The sequence below is a fragment of the Musa acuminata genome, chromosome BXJ1-9 (assembly GCF_036884655.1).
Source record: "Musa acuminata AAA Group cultivar baxijiao chromosome BXJ1-9, Cavendish_Baxijiao_AAA, whole genome shotgun sequence".
In the NCBI taxonomy this organism is placed as follows: Eukaryota; Viridiplantae; Streptophyta; class Magnoliopsida; order Zingiberales; family Musaceae; genus Musa; species Musa acuminata.
In genome coordinates, this window is record NC_088335.1 from 876,976 (window position 1) to 893,434 (window position 16,459).

General features: G+C 50.0%; 3 protein-coding genes across 7 annotated transcripts; 2 read left to right on the forward strand and 1 right to left on the reverse strand.

The window, feature by feature from the left end:
• The first annotated feature begins 133 nt into the window (after positions 1 to 133).
• On the forward strand, positions 134 to 3,906 carry LOC135583111 (transport inhibitor response 1-like protein Os04g0395600). Of its 5 annotated transcripts, none has more exons than XR_010478983.1 (5): positions 134 to 1,156; positions 1,635 to 2,130; positions 2,213 to 3,033; positions 3,110 to 3,188; positions 3,311 to 3,906. XR_010478983.1 is itself a non-coding variant. In XM_065081667.1 (4 exons), exons 1-3 carry the CDS (start codon positions 705 to 707, stop codon positions 2,990 to 2,992), a joined length of 1,728 nt encoding a protein of 575 aa, XP_064937739.1. In that variant the 5' UTR covers positions 134 to 704; the 3' UTR covers positions 2,993 to 3,033; positions 3,110 to 3,282. The 5 variants fall into 5 exon arrangements, 2 of the variants coding, with proteins under 2 accessions (XP_064937739.1, XP_064937738.1); XR_010478982.1 differs by having other exon boundaries at positions 135 to 1,156; positions 2,213 to 3,188; positions 3,311 to 3,417; positions 3,503 to 3,906; XM_065081667.1 differs by lacking the exon at positions 3,311 to 3,906 and having other exon boundaries at positions 3,110 to 3,282.
• Positions 3,907 to 4,544: 638 nt separating this feature from the next.
• Positions 4,545 to 5,702, forward strand: LOC103996640 (GEM-like protein 5). The gene is made up of 3 exons (XM_009417592.3): positions 4,545 to 4,917; positions 4,999 to 5,273; positions 5,340 to 5,702. The coding sequence occupies exons 1-3, from the start codon at positions 4,644 to 4,646 to the stop codon at positions 5,559 to 5,561; spliced, it is 771 nt and encodes a 256-aa protein (XP_009415867.2). The 5' UTR covers positions 4,545 to 4,643; the 3' UTR covers positions 5,562 to 5,702.
• Positions 5,703 to 6,732: 1,030 nt separating this feature from the next.
• LOC135592290 (protein CURLY FLAG LEAF 1-like) lies at positions 6,733 to 8,477 on the reverse strand. The gene is made up of 2 exons (XM_065081668.1): positions 7,617 to 8,477; positions 6,733 to 7,175 (listed from the first exon to the last, which is right to left on the reverse strand). The coding sequence occupies exons 1-2, from the start codon at positions 7,812 to 7,814 to the stop codon at positions 6,804 to 6,806; spliced, it is 570 nt and encodes a 189-aa protein (XP_064937740.1). The 5' UTR covers positions 7,815 to 8,477; the 3' UTR covers positions 6,733 to 6,803.
• Positions 8,478 to 16,459: the final 7,982 nt, after the last annotated feature.

The following is a 16,459-nucleotide window of genomic DNA, read 5'->3' on the forward strand; positions in this document are numbered from 1 at the left end:
GACCTCTGAAAGGAGATCGACGGTTCCGATTGGCTCACGAGAACCCGACAAACCGAGCCGGATCGGTCGGATTATAGAACCGGGGGGTTCCGGAAACGAACCACGCGCGGGTCCCTCTTAGCTCTGGTCCAAGGAACGGACGAGCGTTGGAGCGAGCAAAAAGGAGTGGTGAGAGAAGGGCATCAGAAGCTGAGGTCCTCCTCTCCCCTTCCCTTCTTGCTCTCTGGATCACGCCTTTTGCTCACTCTTTTCTCTCCTGCTGTTGTTTGCTTTGATTTAGTGGGTTTTTTTCGATGCATTGGTCTAACTAGTTTGGGGAAAATCTTTCCTTTCATCTTCTTGGATTTTTCCTGGTGTGATTTGGGTGCATTTTGCCCCAAATCAGTCGCTGGTGTCTTCCCGATGTGATCAGAGTACAAAAAGATGGGTTTTGGTTTGATTTACCGGCTTCGATATCCGATCTTTCCTGGATTTATTCGCCAAAACAGCGATTTTACTTTTCTATCTAGGTCGGGAGTAGATCTGGGTTCGGGTGCATTTCTGGTGGAGTCGGTGGCGAGAGCTAGATGAAAGGTGGGATCTTTAGCTCGGTTCTTATGGCATTTCTGGTGGTGTTCAGTGGAACTTAGCTACAGATCTGGGTGGGTGTTGTGCTCTTTTTGCTGCTGACACTAAGCTCGGGAAGAAGAAGGTCTTATTTTGCCATGACTTACTTCCCGGAGGAAGTGGTGGAGCACATCTTTGACTTCCTCGTCTCGCACCGGGACCGTAACGCCGTGTCGACGGTGTGCAAGGCATGGTATCAGGTAGAGCGGCTCAGCCGCCGGAGCGTATTTGTCGGCAACTGCTATGCGGTGCTGCCGGAACGAGTAATGACCAGGTTCCCTGGAATGAAGTGCCTCGTCGTCAAGGGGAAGCCCCATTTTGCCGATTTTAACTTGGTCCCCCACGATTGGGGCGGCTTTGCGCTGCCTTGGATTGAGGCCGCTGCCCACGGTTGCCCTGGTCTCGAGGAGCTTCGGCTGAAGAGGATGGTGGTGTCTGATGAGAGTCTTGAGCTCCTCGCACGCTCCTTCCCCGACTTCAAGGCCCTTGTTCTTATCAGCTGCGAGGGCTTCAGCACTGATGGACTTGCTGCCATTGCCACTCATTGCAGGTGAGCATCTCTTGTTCCCCGTTGCATCTTTTTTTATTAAGGGAAGCAGTTCTTAATCATGGGTTTTTTTGTTGGTGACAAATATTGGCCTTTGAGTAGCTCCTTTTATAGATTCTGACTGGTGAATTGTGTTATAATTTAAGTTGTTACTGTATTTTTGTACGTAGATATATCTGTTGACTGTTTTGCCTGATTTCAATTGAATAAAAATCATGGGATGCAGAAGGATTGAGCATGATGCTTACTTAATGGAGAATAGTGATATTCTCTTGGTAGAGATTAAATTTCCTGAAGTTATTTCTTATGTTGGAGGAACAACAAACTGGTATTGTCATGCACGGCTGATGTAATATACTTAACCATGCCAATTTTGCTGCACAATATGGGAAGCATTCACTTTTTGTACTTGATTCAGGTGCCAAATTACTGATTGCAAATTTCTCGTGTTTGTTTGTTTGCTTTGCTTGCTCGTCGTTAGGAGTCTTCGGGAGCTAGATTTACAGGAAAATGAGGTGGAGGATTATGGCCGGCAGTGGCTTAGTTGCTTCCCTGATTCCTGTACTTCCCTAGTGTCCCTGAATTTTTCTTGCCTCAAAGGAGAGGTGAATGCTGGTGCTCTCGAGAGACTCGTTGCTAGGTGCCCGAGCCTCAGGGGCTTGAAGCTTAACCGTGCTGTATCTGTAGAATCGCTGACCAGGATACTTGACCGAGCTCCGCATCTGGTGGAACTTGGAACTGGTTCGTTAACAGTCGACCGCCACACTGAAGCTTACCGGAGGATGATAAATGCCTTCCATAAATGCAAGTCGCTGAGGAATCTGTCGGGTTTCTGGGATGTTGATCCACTCTGCCTGCAGTCTGTATATCCAATCTGCCCAAACCTTACTGTATTAAACTTGAGCTATGCCCCCTCAATCCAGGGTGCCGATCAAGTAAAGTTGATTCGTCACTGTTTTAAACTTCAGAAGCTTTGGGTGAGGCCTCGCCGCTCCCCTTTGTAATTGCCTTGTTTTCTTCTTGTGATTTAATTACATTGTAACATGAGTGATTTTGCAGGTACTAGATTGCATCGGAGACAAAGGGCTAGCCGTCGTGGCATCCACTTGTAAACAGTTACAGGAGTTGAGGGTATTTCCTTCTGATATCTATGGAACTGGCACTGCTGCCGTGACCGAAGAAGGCCTGGTCGCTATATCTTCAGGTTGCTCAAAGATGAACTCTCTGCTGTATTTCTGCCGCCAGATGACAAATGCTGCACTTATCACCGTCGCAAAGAACTGTCCCCGTTTCATACGGTTCAGGCTGTGCATCCTTGATCCAGGGAAGCCTGATCCCATCACTAATCAGCCACTGGATGAAGGTTTTGGGGCTATTGTGCAGTCATGTAAAGATCTTAGGAGACTATCATTATCAGGTCTTCTAACCGACAAGGTTTTCTTGTATATCGGCGAGTATGCTGCACGTCTTGAGATGCTTTCGATTGCATTCGCCGGTGATAGCGATAAGGGAATGATTTACGTACTCAACGGGTGCAAGAATCTCCGGAAGCTAGAAATAAGGGACAGTCCGTTTGGCGATGCCGCACTTTTGGAGAATGTCGGGAAGTATGAAACAATGCGATCCCTTTGGATGTCATCCTGTGATGTTACGTTGGGGGGTTGTAAGGCACTTGCAGCAAAGATGCCGAGATTAAACGTGGAGGTCATAAATGAATGGGATGAAAGCGTTGAGATGGAGGAAAATCCTAGCGACACACACAAGGTGGAGAAAATGTACGTGTATCGAACTCTGACTGGACCAAGGAACGAAGCACCGGATTTCGTCTGGACATTATAGAGTCTGCTAGCATGGCTGTATGGTCGGTAGATGCGTAAAAGGTAGTTTAATTGAGATTGTAATTTTTTTTTTCATTTCATTTAGTGGTACCATGATCCTTCCTAGTTATGTTTGTAGGTTGAAGTTAGGGTGACAGAACACAAAGTCCCAGTTTGTAGATTTTGGTTCTGCTACAAGAGGCTTCTTGTTTGTAATGGTAAGTTTAGAATAATTATCGGTTAATGTTTTTTCTTTTATGGAAAGAACTTCGAGCTATTCAAGATTGGAAAGCATATTGATTTTTGTGTTCATGTGCTTTGCTTGTGGGTGTTGATGGAGTTCTGAACCAAGATGGCCAAACATGTAGAAAAAGCTCTCTCAGTGCAGGCTCTAAACAGTTTTTACCACCAGATTTTATCCGTCGGTGGATTACAATAACGGCGACAGTTCGTATCATTTTGTTGGCATCATACAGTCAATGTACAAACACTCACCATGCCATTGCAGATGACCCCTGTGACTGTGATGCAGTCGTCCAAGCACTCGGTAGCATCGTCGGAAGGGGGTTGGAGATGCAAGCGGTGCTGCCAGCCAGGATAAGCTCGTCTTTTGCGTATCACGTAGCGACTACGTCTGTGTCCTCTGCGGGAGCGATGTGTCCAAACTCATCATCATTTCTTCCCTCGCACCTTTTTCTTTTTGTTTTCATTTCTGCGTTGCTTGGTCACGATTGCTCCGCCGTTTCTTTTCTGCTCGGTGACTATTTCTCAGAGCCGACCGGCTTTTCTCTCTCCGGTCGACGTCGGCTATGCCGGCTGCTCGGTTCTTCTTTTCGTCTGGCATGAATGTTAGCAAGTTGAAATTTTGGTTGGGACTTCGAGCTGTAATAGATAACCAATATTCTTCTTTTCCTAAGTACACATTAAGTTTCCTGAGATGATTGTGCAGATTATATGTTGTCGTCGCGCATCCAAATAATAATAATAATATTAATATTATTATTATTATTATTATTATTATTAATTAACATCGATGCTAATTATTTTTTGAAATTATATACAGTTTCATTGCACTTTATTCAGATTATAGAAAGCATTTCTATTTTTGCAAGGAGGCACGAAATGATTAAAATAGGATTTGGTTGACCATTAAAACCATCCCAAATCAAATAAAGGAAGACTTAAAAAGAGGATCCTAAACATTGCCTATAATGATTATTTGGTTTCATTATTATTATTATTATTATTATTATTTGACTCTACTTCACCATGATTGCTCTCCTTCCTTCATTTTCTTATTTTCTCTATTTTTTATTTATTCTGTATCTCATGATAATATATTATTATTCCCGTTTCCAAAATTTAAAGGGTTTCAGGATAAATAAAGATAATTAATATGAGCAGTATTAGATAATACCGACTCGACACGGCAGCAATGACTATTCTCTGTGTGGACACGTCGTCTCCGTCGCGAAGCTACTCGTCCCCACGCGTGCGGCATCCGACAGACGTAAACCTTCCTCGCTAAGGCACGAAACCTGCTCTGCTCTCTCTATATAATCCATCGTCCATCGACTCGTCTTTCATCTTCTGGCGTTCTCTCTTCCTCCAACTGCTCCATCTTGTTGATTTGGTACGATCCGTGCGCGTAGCACCTCAAGGAAGCAAAGGCCATGGAGAAGGAGGCGAACGAAGCGGCTCATGTCACGGAGGAGGCCAAGTGGGGAACGAAGCTGATGGGTCCACCTGCTGCGCCATCGGCGCACCCAGAGAACCAGAGAGCGGCGCTTTGGAGCCCCCGAGGCGACGACGAACGGCCGCCCTACGTACTGGAGCGGGAGCCGGTGAGCAGAGGCCCCGGTGGCAGCCCCATGGAGAGCATACTGGACTTCTTCAACTCCTGGGCTAAGAAAGCAGAGGACCTCGCCCACAACATTTGGCACAACCGTAAGCATCCTCTCTCTCTCTCCCTCTCCCCTCGGTAGATGTAGTGGTCGGCTGATGCATGCTATGGATATGTTGTGACAGTGAAGACAGCACCATCCAAAACCGAGGCAGCAATGGGGAAGCTGAGCCTGACAGCGAAAGCCTTCGCCGAGGGCGGCTTCGAGTCTCTCTACAAGCAGACCTTCCAAACCGATCCTACCGAGAGGCTGAAGAAGACGTTTGCTTGCTACCTCTCGACCACCACCGGACCGGTCGCGGGAACCCTCTACCTCTCCAACGCCAACGTCGCATTCTGCAGCGATCGGCCCCTCTCCTTCACGGCACCCTCCGGTCAGCAAGCCTGGAGCTACTACAAGGTAGACCACAGCACCGCAAGACTTGTCCATCTCCAGAGCTTCTGAATCCGGATTATGATCTTGCAGGTTATGATCCCTCTGATCAAGATAGCCACCGTGAATCCAGTTACACTGGGTGAGAATCCGTCGCACAAGTACATCCAGATTGCGACGGTGGATGGGCATGATTTCTGGTTCATGGGCTTCGTCCATTTCGAGAAGGCATCCGAGCATCTGCTGAACGGCGTGTCGGACTGTGCAGCGGCCTCTCATGGAGCTGAGCACGGGGTTAGTCGAGTTACCACTTAGAAGAACCAGCGAGATGCAGAGAACTACCTCTTTTTTGTGCAGACTTTCCTACGTTCGTGTCGTCATGTGTTTGCGTCTGATGTTACGTATACGAATAAACAATCTGCGTGGGGGTATGGATAGATGGATTCTTCCTGTTAATTTGATTTGCAGAATTGGGTGGTCATGGCTTACATTTGGCATTTCCTTTTGGACCTCAAATGAGATGCGAAAGAAGCGTAGGATTTGCATCATCAGGTCATGATAACTTCGCTGCAACGTAGAGTCAGCGAAATGGATGGAGAGCTCCATTCCAGGAGATGGGAAACGATAAGGTTTGGGCCCGAGGAGAAGACGGTATGACAGCACAAAGCGTGGGTAACCCGGTTCGGTTGCACTGTGACGACGGCTGTCCGTCACAATAAATGCTCTCTGGTTGTGGCCTGCAAAGGCTAGTAGGGCTCTCACGAGGCAAGACTAGCTCGTCGCTGGGGAACAATGTGTAAGATTTCTGGTTCTGGTTCCTCTCCTCTGGTGGGAGTAAAAGAAAGGGGCGTGGTGTGTGCCCGCCCACTGTCTTCCTCCTCTGTCACAGATTCCTTTCTGCCAACCCGAGGAAAGGTTCCTTGTCCGAAGCAGTTAACCCTCACCCACCCACTTTATTCCCTTCTCAGTCCAAGGCGAGACCTCGACATGTCTACTTGGTATGTGTATGTGCGTGGTTCCATGTCCTTGCAAAGCAGAGTAACGAAAGAAACATTGGTCACAATGATGGTTCGAGCCGAAGCACCTTCGACCGTGATGACAAGGTCATATTATTTGATTAAGAGTTGGATTTAGGATTAATGGTATCGAAGTAGGAAGCAAATGAGAAGGAGTAGCTGTTGTCGTTGTTGTTTAGCATTCATTAAAACCGGACGCGGTCACGGAAAGGTGATGGGAGGAGTGTCAGAAGCGAAAGCCTTTATTCTGAAGCCCATGTTGGGATAAAGAGTGGCGAGGAAAAGCCGTATCCCACCATGCACAGAGATTGATTGCTGCTGCTCGGAACAGGAAGAAGAAGAAGAAGAAGAAGAAGAAGAATTAAACACGGCGAGAGAGACAGAGAGCGTGTGCTTCTAATTCAATCAATCGCCACTTTGTCATTCACATCTAATCTTAACTAAGAGTAGGAAGATAACGCAGGAGAAGCTAAAAAAAATTGGAACTCGGTCATAAAAGCTCGATCTTTTCTCGCTGGATTGATCCAAAATACATGGGAGTTCAGACGCAGCCGTCGCGGCCGAGCTTAAGGAGGCGGCCGCCGCACTTGGGGCAGGCGTCGATGCTCTTGGGAACCATGAAGTACATGAAGCAGGACCTGCATCCGGCGGAAACGAGGATATGGCCACCGCTGGGCTCCGCGCTAGTAACCGATGTAGAGGTGGACGAGAGGGAGGTGAGGCACGAGTTGGCGGTGTCGACGCTGTCCTCGTGGTCGTCGCTGCCGCCGACTCCGGAGCAGCTGTCATCATCAGAGGAGACGTCTTCCTCGGAGTGATAGCTCGATGAATAGGTGGCGGCAGCGACGGCGGTTCTCGGGTCCTTGCTCGTCCTGGTTCCCGTCTCCCGGTTGATGTAGTAGACTTCCCCTGTCTGCCACGGAAACAGGGGAAGTTTAGCAGGACGGAAATGGGCGTAGAGAATAAAAAAAGGAGTAGCCCTCTCGAGATTTAGGAAGAAGGGATATGTGTCGTCCATGGATCAACAGAAACTTCTTTGCCTGGCTTTTCCAGTGCTTTGCAGAAATGATTCCCTCTTCTTCTCTGCTGCTCCTCAGATCAAAAGAAATAGCACTAGTTCGAAAAGAGAAGAGCTAAAAGCGATGAATGACTCTCCGCTCGCTCGTTCGGATATAGGCAGATTTGGCGAAGCAAAGGCAGATAGCTACAACGACGAAGGATTCCGATGAGGAAATGGCACGAATGGGTGGGGCGGATTTTGATGGCCGGAAATGATTCCAAAACAGCATTTTTTGGTGCATTTATGATCAATGATTGGTGAAAGGAGAGAAGCATTTAAGGAGCAGCCGCATACCCGCATGTCAAGACACTGCTCCCAGTGGTAAGGGAGCGCCGTCTCCGAGTTGAGCTCCACCGTGACCTCTCCCGCGCTCTCGTCGCTCGCCTCGACCCGACGCGCCGCAGCCGACGGCGGAGACACCCTGTCTCCGCCTCTCCTCAGATTGCAGCTCCTGAGCAAAGCAGCGATCATCTCGATGTTGGGCGCCGTCATCGCCCGAAGCACGGTCCGAACGGAGGTGCGCGAGAGCTGGGAAGGCGAGGATGCATCAAGGAAAAGCCATTTGGGGGATGTTTTGGGAACGAAGGAAGTATCTATCCACGCAAGCAGTAATCCGCAATGCCGGTTTTAACGCGATCTTCTTCCCAATATATCCTCCAAAACTTTCTCTATCAAATACACATTTATATATTATATGTAATATCAGAAGATGATGACAAAAGGCATCGATTGTGGCTAATGATGTCTGTGGGAGAGCGATCACTCGGAAAGGATTATGTCGTGCTTCCCAAACTCTCCAAGCAATAGGAGAAGACTTTTTATCTTCGAATTAACAAAATATACAATAACAAAAAAGTGATCTTCCAATCGATGGAGTCGTCTACGATAACGTTTGTGGACGTTCCGATCCGCCCACACGCACACACCGAAACGAAACGAAACGATGCATGCCCACATCGCGCCACCCGATCATCCTCCACAGGCGCAAAGGAAGGTGGTACCGAAGAAGGACGACGACACCACGATGCTAATTGGGCAGCTCTTTCTTTTTCTTTTTTTTGTGTGTGCTTCTTTTCTTCTTGCAGGAGGCGTGTAGTCTCGAAAGTTCAAATGAGGAGTCTTTGTCAGCTGTGTGGCCGCACCGCGAGCGAGTGGGCCTTCCTGATGTTGCAGGTGAATGGAATGGTGTTGTATCAAATCATTCCTGTCGAATTGTGACGCCTCGTGCCTCGTCTCGTTGAATTAGAAGAATCTAATCAAATCATACTTACTCCTCATTAACTTTGGATCGGAGTCCATAAACAGGGAGACATGATGGGTTTGGGATATCCCTTTATTTTCTCCTTTCCGGGGTTGAACGCTTCTTTATTCTTTTTTTTAAAGGATACGTACATAATTCTCTTGATTAATTAGACATTGGCAAAATACTTAACTGTTTGATAGCAAGATATAAGAATCAAATCCCATCCTTCAAAAAAGAAATAAAAAATGTAACTCGACCACAAGAAGCCAAATAAGTTAATTTATTAATAGTTATAGTTGTGTTGTTGATTTGTTAATAGACCATGAATTTTAATTATGTTTTTTTTTTAAAAAAATTATAATTTTTTTAATTGATAAGTCAAACATATAAAATAAGTATAATAATTTCTTTTTCAATATATTAGTTGCAAAATTAGTAATGATGTTTGACTCTCGTTAATTAGAAAGAAAGAACCCGCAACCCGTCCTACCACATGGTAATAAGAAAAGTACTAGTGTCATCAACTCATCCTATCACCTGATGAGGGTAATAAATGCGATAAGACTCAGGGTGATGCCAGCTGGCCCAGATGACGCCCCGCGTCTCTGTTGGGCTGATGGCACCTGGTCAACGCGGACTGGAACACCTACCAAGGCACATTAACACCCCGCTCAGGCTCGATCCCACACGCCACGCCAACGACGATGTCAGACGCCACTAGGAGTACGATCCTACTCCATGCGTGCAGGCACATCTGGCAATGATAATTCTCACTATAAAAACTCTTACGCTCTAAGAAAAAGGGGGAGGGAGAGAACAAAACAGAAAAGAGGGAGAGAACAAAACAGAAAAGAGAGGAGAAGAAAGAGACGAGAAAAGGGAGAAGAAACAACTCCCCTTCTACTCTTCACTAACTTGATCGTCGGAGGGGTCGGGCTGAGCTCCCTAGACCTGACCTGTGTGCAGGTACAAGGACGAGGTGCCTCCCTCCGCGCGTCCAGGCAAGGAGTTCCCTCCTGGAGGAAGCGACGATTCCGTACTGATCGGACCACCGCGGCCGAGACCACGCCCGCGCGGCCTGCCCGCCCAAGCCCAACTCCTCGGCTGCAGCCCACCTGCGCCGTGCTCCTCGGCCGCGTGTTGCCCGAGACCACGCCTACGCGGCTTGCTCGCCCGAGTCCAGCCCCTCGGCCGCAGCCCGCCTGTGCCGTGCTCCTCGGCCACGCGCTACCCAGGGCCACCACTGCACATCCAAACCCTCATCAATTGCTGAACTCTATGATTCCCATCACCATGGCAACGTACCGACTACCACCCGACAGAGATGGTTCCTTAAAACCAAAGTCATGGGGTGACGTCAACTGGCCCAGATGACACCCCCGCGTCTCTGTTGGGCTGACGACACCTGGTCAACGCAGATCGAAACGCCTACCAAGGCACATTAACACCCCGCTCAGGCTCGACCCATCATGCCATGCCAACGGCGATATCAGACGCCACCAGGAGTACGATCTTGTTCCCTGCGTGCAAGCACATCGGGCAACGGTAATTCTCACTATAAAAACCCTAGCGCTGTGAGAAAAAGGGGGAGGGAGAGAACAAAACAGAAAGGAGGGATAGAACAAAACAGATAAGAGGGAGTAAACAAAACAGAAAAGAGGGAGAGAACAAAATAAAAAGGAGGGAGAGAACAAAATAGAAAAGCGAGGAGAAGAAAGAGACGAGAAAAGGGAGAAGAAACAACTCCCCTTTTACTCTTCACTAACTTGATCGTCGGAGGGGTCGGGCCGAGCTCCCCCGACCCGACCTGTGTGCAGGTACAAGGACGAGGCGCCTCCCTCCGCGCGTCTAGGCAAGGAGTTCCCTCCCGGAGGAATCAGCAATTTCGTCCTGATCGGACCACCGCGGCCGAGACCACGCCCACGCGGCCTGCCCGCCCGAGCCCAGCTCCTCGGCCGTAGCTCGCCTGCGCCGTGCTCCTCGGCCGCGTGTTGCCCGAGACCACGCCTGCGCGGCTTGCCCGCTAGAGTCCAGCCCCTCGGCCACAGCCCGTCTGCGCCGTGCTCCTCGGCCACGCGCTACCCAGGGCCACCACTGCACATCCAAACTCTCATCAATTACTGAACTCCACGATTCCCACCACCATGGCTGCGTATCGACTACCACCCGACAGAGATGGTTCCTTAAAACCAAAGCCATGCCTTGGACCCCCCCTCACGGCGATCGACGTATAGCTTCCTTTGGGGGGGGGGGGGGAATATGATGAGAGTAATAAATGCGATAAGACTCGGAGTGACGCCAACTGGCCCAGATGACGCCCCACGTCTCTGTTGGGCTGACGGCACCTGGTCAACGCGGACCGGAACGCCTACCAAGGCACATTAACACCCCGCTCAGGCTCGACCCCTCACGTCACGCCAACGGCGATATCAGATGCCACCAGGAGTACGATCCTGCTCCCTGCATGCAAGCACATCGGGCAACGATAATTCACACTATAAAAACCCTTGCGCTCTGAGAAAAAGGGGGAGGGAGAGAACAAAACAGAAAGGAGGTACAGAACAAAACAGAAAAGAGGGAGAGATCAAAACAGAAAGGAGGGAGAGAACAAAACAGAAAAGAGGGAGAGATCAAAACAGAAAGGAGGGAGAGAACAAAACAGAAAAGAGGGAGAGATCAAAACAGAAAGGAGAGAGAGAACAAAACAGAAAAGAGGGAGAGAACAAAACATAAAAACATAAAAGGAGAGAACAAAACAGAAAAGAGAGGAGAGAACAAAATAGAAAAGAGGGACAGAACAAAACAGAAAGGAGGGAGAGAACAAAACAGAAAAGAGAGGAGAGAACAAAACAAAAAAGAGGGAGAGAACAAAACAGAAAAGAGGGGGAGAACAAAACAGAAAGAAGGGAGAAAACAAAATAGAAAAGAGGGAGAGAACATAAGAGAAAAGAAGGAGAGAATAAAATAGAAAAGAGAGGAGAGAATAAAACAGAAAAGAGGGACAGAACAAGAGAGAGAGATCAAAACAGAAAGGAGGGAGAGAACAAAACAGAAAAGAGGGAGAGATCAAAACAGAAAGGAGGGAGAGAACAAAACAGAAAAGAGGGAGAGATCAAAACAGAAAGGAGGGAGAGAACAAAACAGAAAAGAGGGAGAGATCAAAACAGAAAGGAGGGAGAGAACAAAACAGAAAAGAGGGAGAGAACAAAACAGAAAGGAGGGACAGAACAAAACAGAAAAGAGGGAGAGAACAAAACAGAAAGGAGGGAGAGAACAAAACAAAAAAGAGAGAGAGAACAAAACATAAAAGAGAAAAGAGGAAGAGAACAAAACAGAAAGGGGGGAGAGAACAAAACAGAAAGGAGAGAACAAAATAGAAAAGAGGGACAGAACAAAATAGAAAGGAGGGAGAGATCAAAACAGAAAGGAGGGAGAGAACAAAACATAAAAGAGGGAGAGATCAAAACAGAAAGGAGGGAGAGAACAAAACATAAAATAGGGAGAGATCAAAACAGAATGGAGGGAGAGAACAAAACAGAAAAGAGGGAGAGAACAAAACGGAAAAGAGGGAGAGAACAAAACAGAAAGGAGGGAGAGATCAAAACAGAAAAGAGGGAGAGATCAAAACAGAAATGAGGGAGAGAACAAAACAAAAAGGAGGGAGAGAACAAAACAGAAAAGAGAGGAGAGAACAAAACAGAAAGGAGGGAGAGAACAAAATAGAAAAGAGGGACAGAACAAAACAGAAAAGAGGGAGAGAACAAAACAGAAAAGAGAGGAGAAGAAAGAGACGAGAAAAGGGAGAAGAAACAACTCCCCCTCTACTCTTCACTAATTTGATCGTCGGAGGGGTCGGGTCGAGCTCCCCCGACCCGACCTGTGTGCAGGTACAAGGACGAGGCGTCTCCCTCCGTGCGTCCAGGCGAGGAGTTCCCTCCCGGAGGAAGTGACGATTCCGTCTTGATTGGACCACCGCGGTCGACCACCTCAACGGTCCCGAGGAACGTCCCAAGGAGATCCCCCATCATCCGGACCCGAACTAAGGCACGTCGGCCTCGAGGCCACGGCTTAAAGTTGTTTATACTAACATTTTGGCGCTAAAAGGAGGGTCCGAATGTCGAGGGATTGCCAGATCGACTCCGTCGAACCCGCAACCGAAGGGTCTCACCCGATCGAAGCTCCGGAGGAACATCCCCCGCATGGGGGTCTTCGCAATGAACACCCCACCACGACCTCAAAGCGCTATTCGCGGATATTCAACGACCTGGGCTTATCGCTGCCCGACGCTCCTTCTGTCAACCCATCGCCCGTTTCGCCTAAGGCCTTTCACGACCTCACCCATTAAGTCCGAGCTCTAACCGATATGGTGCAGTCCATTATTCCACTTGTTTCTCGTTCGCTGCACCCGCCGGCCGCCCAACCACTGTGGCAACAGGAGCCTCCCGTTCAGGCTCGTACGCCACCCCAGGAGCTTCTCGCTTCACCTCGGGTCCAGTCGTCCCCACTTAGGGATCGAGTGGCGGCAAACTGGAGAGGCCACACGGAACCCGAGGCATTATCTTCGGATTCGACGGACTCCCTACGAGCCCAGTTGCACCTCGTCAGTCAGCGGCTCGACGAGGTGCAGAACGAGGTCTGCAGGTCAAAAGGTGAGCTCGGGGAGGACGCACGCCAGTGATCTCCATTCGTCCCTGAAATACAGGATCAGACAGTCCCCCCGAACTTCCGTCCCCCCTCTTTAGATGCATATGATGGCTCTACCGACCCAGCGGACCATGTAGCTACCTTCCGCGCCAAATGGTGCTGTATGGAACCTCTGACGCTTTGATGTGCAAGGCGTTTCCCGCAACTCTGAGAGGGCCAGCCCGCACGTGGTACAACGGCCTGAAGACCGGGACAGTCGCCTCATTCGACCAGCTCGTCAAAGACTTTGAGCTCAACTTCCTGGACAACGCCTGGCCAAAACCGTCCGTTGCACTGCTTCTCGGACTACACCAGAGGGAGGACGAGCCCCTCTCCCATTTTATGAACCGCTTTGCAACACAAATCCGGGGGTTATCGGACGCTCACCCCTCTCTGTTGATCCAAGCGTTTATGGTAGGCCTGCGACCTTCCAGATTCTTCTGGTCGCTGGTCAAGAACCCGCCGGCGACCATCCCCAAGATGTTGTAGCGCGTCAATCGGTACATTGTCACTGAAGCTCTAGTGGTAGGAAAGCGCATGAATGGGAAAAGGCCAAGGGCGGAACGATCAAGGGGTCTACTATAGCAACCGCTTGGGGCAAGAGGTCTACCCTCGGAGCGTGGCAAGGCGCCGGCCCAGCTCGCTCTCGACTTGCAACCGCCGACACCAAAGCCCGAGCCCGAGCCCGAGCTTAACCACTTGGCGCACGGGGTCAGCTCTTGCCCGGGTCGCTCCAGCTCGCCCCCGACCCGCATCCCGCCTGCGCCGTGCTCCTCGGCCGCGTGTTGCCCGAGACCACGCCTGCGCAGCTTGCCCACCTGAGTCGTGCTCCTCGGCCCCATGTTGCCCGCCTGAGTCCAGCTCCTCGACCGCAGCCAGCCTGCGCCGTGCTCCTCGACCGCGTGTTGCCTGAGACCACGCCTGCGCGGCTTGCCCGCTTGAGTCGTGCTCCTCGGCCCCATGCTGCCCGAGACTACGCTTGCGCGGCCTGCCCGCCTGAGCCCAACTCCTCGGCCGCAGATCGCCTGCGCTGTTCTCCTCGGCCACATGTTGCCCGAGACTACACATGCGCGGCTTGTCCGCCTGAGTCGTGCTCCTTGGCCACATGTCGCCCGAGACCACGCCTACGCGGCCTGCCCGCCTGAGTCCAGCTCCTCGGCCGCAGACCGCCTGCGCCGTGCTCCTCGGCCACATGTTGCCCGAGACCACACCTGCGCGGCTTACCCACCTGAGTTGTGCTCCTCGATCACATGTCGCCCGAGACCACGCCTGCGCGGCCTGCCCGCCTGAGCCCAGCTCCTCGACCGTAGCCTGCCTACGCCGTGCTCCTCGGCCGCGTGTTGCCCGAGACCACACCTGCGCGGCTTGCCCGCCCGAGTCCAGCCCCTCAGCCGCAGCTCGCCTGCGCCGTGCTCCTCGACCACGCGCTACCCAGGGCCACCACTGCACATCCAAACCCTCATCAATTGCTGAACTCCACGATTCCCACCACCATGGCAGTGTACCAACTACCGCCCGACAGAGATGGTTCCTTAAAACCAAAGCCATGCCTCGGACCCCCCCTCACGGCGACCGACACATAGCTTCCTTGGGGGGGGGGGATATGATGAGGGTAATAAATGCAATAAGACTCGGGATGACGCCAGCTGGCCTAGATGATGCCTCGCGTCTCTGTTGGGCTGACGACACCTGGTCAACGCGGACCGGAACGCCTACCAAGGCACATTAACACCCCGCTCAGGCTCGACCCCTCACGCCACGCCAACGGCAATGTCAGACGCCACCAGGAGTACGATCCTGCTCCCTGCGTGCAGCTACATCGGGCAATGTTAATTCTCACTATAAAAACACTTGTGCTCTGAGAAAAATGGGGAGGGAGAGAACAAAACAGAAAGGAGGGAGAGAACAAAACAGAAAGGGGGAGAGAATAAAATAGAAAAGAGGGAGAGAACAAAAAAGAAAAGAGAGGAGAAGAAAGAGATGAGAAAAGGGAGAAGAAACAACTCCCCTTCTACTCTTCACTAACTTGATCGTCGAAGGGGTCGGGCCGAGCTCCCCCGACCCGACTTGTGTGCAGGTACAATGACGAGGTGCCTCCCTCTGCATGTCTAGGCGAGGAGTTCCCTCCCAGAGGAAGCGGCGATTCCATCCTGATCTGACCATCACGACCGACCACCTCAACGGTCCCAAGGATCGTCCCAAGGAGATCCCCCATCATCCGGACCCGAACCAAGCCGCATCGACCCCGAAGTCACGGCTTAAGATTGTTTACACTAACATCACCTAGTCAAGCAGGCTACCTAAGAAAAAATATGAAGAGCTCCCACCAACCCCCTACGATCGTCGTCGATAGGGAATCAGCTTATGATCCATATCTATCCTGGCTTTCCAAAGAGAACTTGTAAAAATTAATCCTGACACCACGACTAAAGAAAGGGCCACATCTATGCATTAATGGTCGACAGCATGGTTTGCCTTCCCCGCACCCCCTTTTGGATGATCGAAGAATAGACTATTTCCTACTTGGCTCAAAGTGGCAAAAGGAGAGAATGCCATCCCAATGCCCCCATCGTCGACTCTAGCCTCAGTACAATGCATTGATAAGCCGATAAGCCATCTCCATTAATAACACATGACGAACAGTGTAGAAGAGACCCTCATTGATTCATGTCCTCGTCACCGGGCGCCCATGTATAAAAATCAAATCCCAAGCCATGCAAGGACAAGCGAGTGAATACTATACTTTTTGAATACATCTAACTCACTCCTTCCCCGTCTCTATGACATAAGTATCGATGGTTCATGTCGAGACCTCCTCATATCCCGATCTATCACGTAAGATCCCCGGTGTGATTGAAAAGGAGTTATGAGACGACTTCTATCCATCATCCTATATCAGTTTGCTCTCTCCACGTGTGAGAAGCTCTCTATGCCGACACCACACATCAACTCTCCGCCACGGGCAAAAATCTGCACCTTCGGCATTGAATTAAGCTAAATTGACTCATCAATCGGCGGCCTACACATGGACAACTAGATGATATATTACCGTATGGTGCAAGTCAATCATAATAGGAATTGCCTATTCATATCGATGGACACATCATCCGGGTCACTCGACATTAGTATGAACCATAGTGTTACAATCCTAACATTCTCAGATGTGCATGTCTCTACGGTCGAATAATAATCGATGATTTTAAGTAACTAT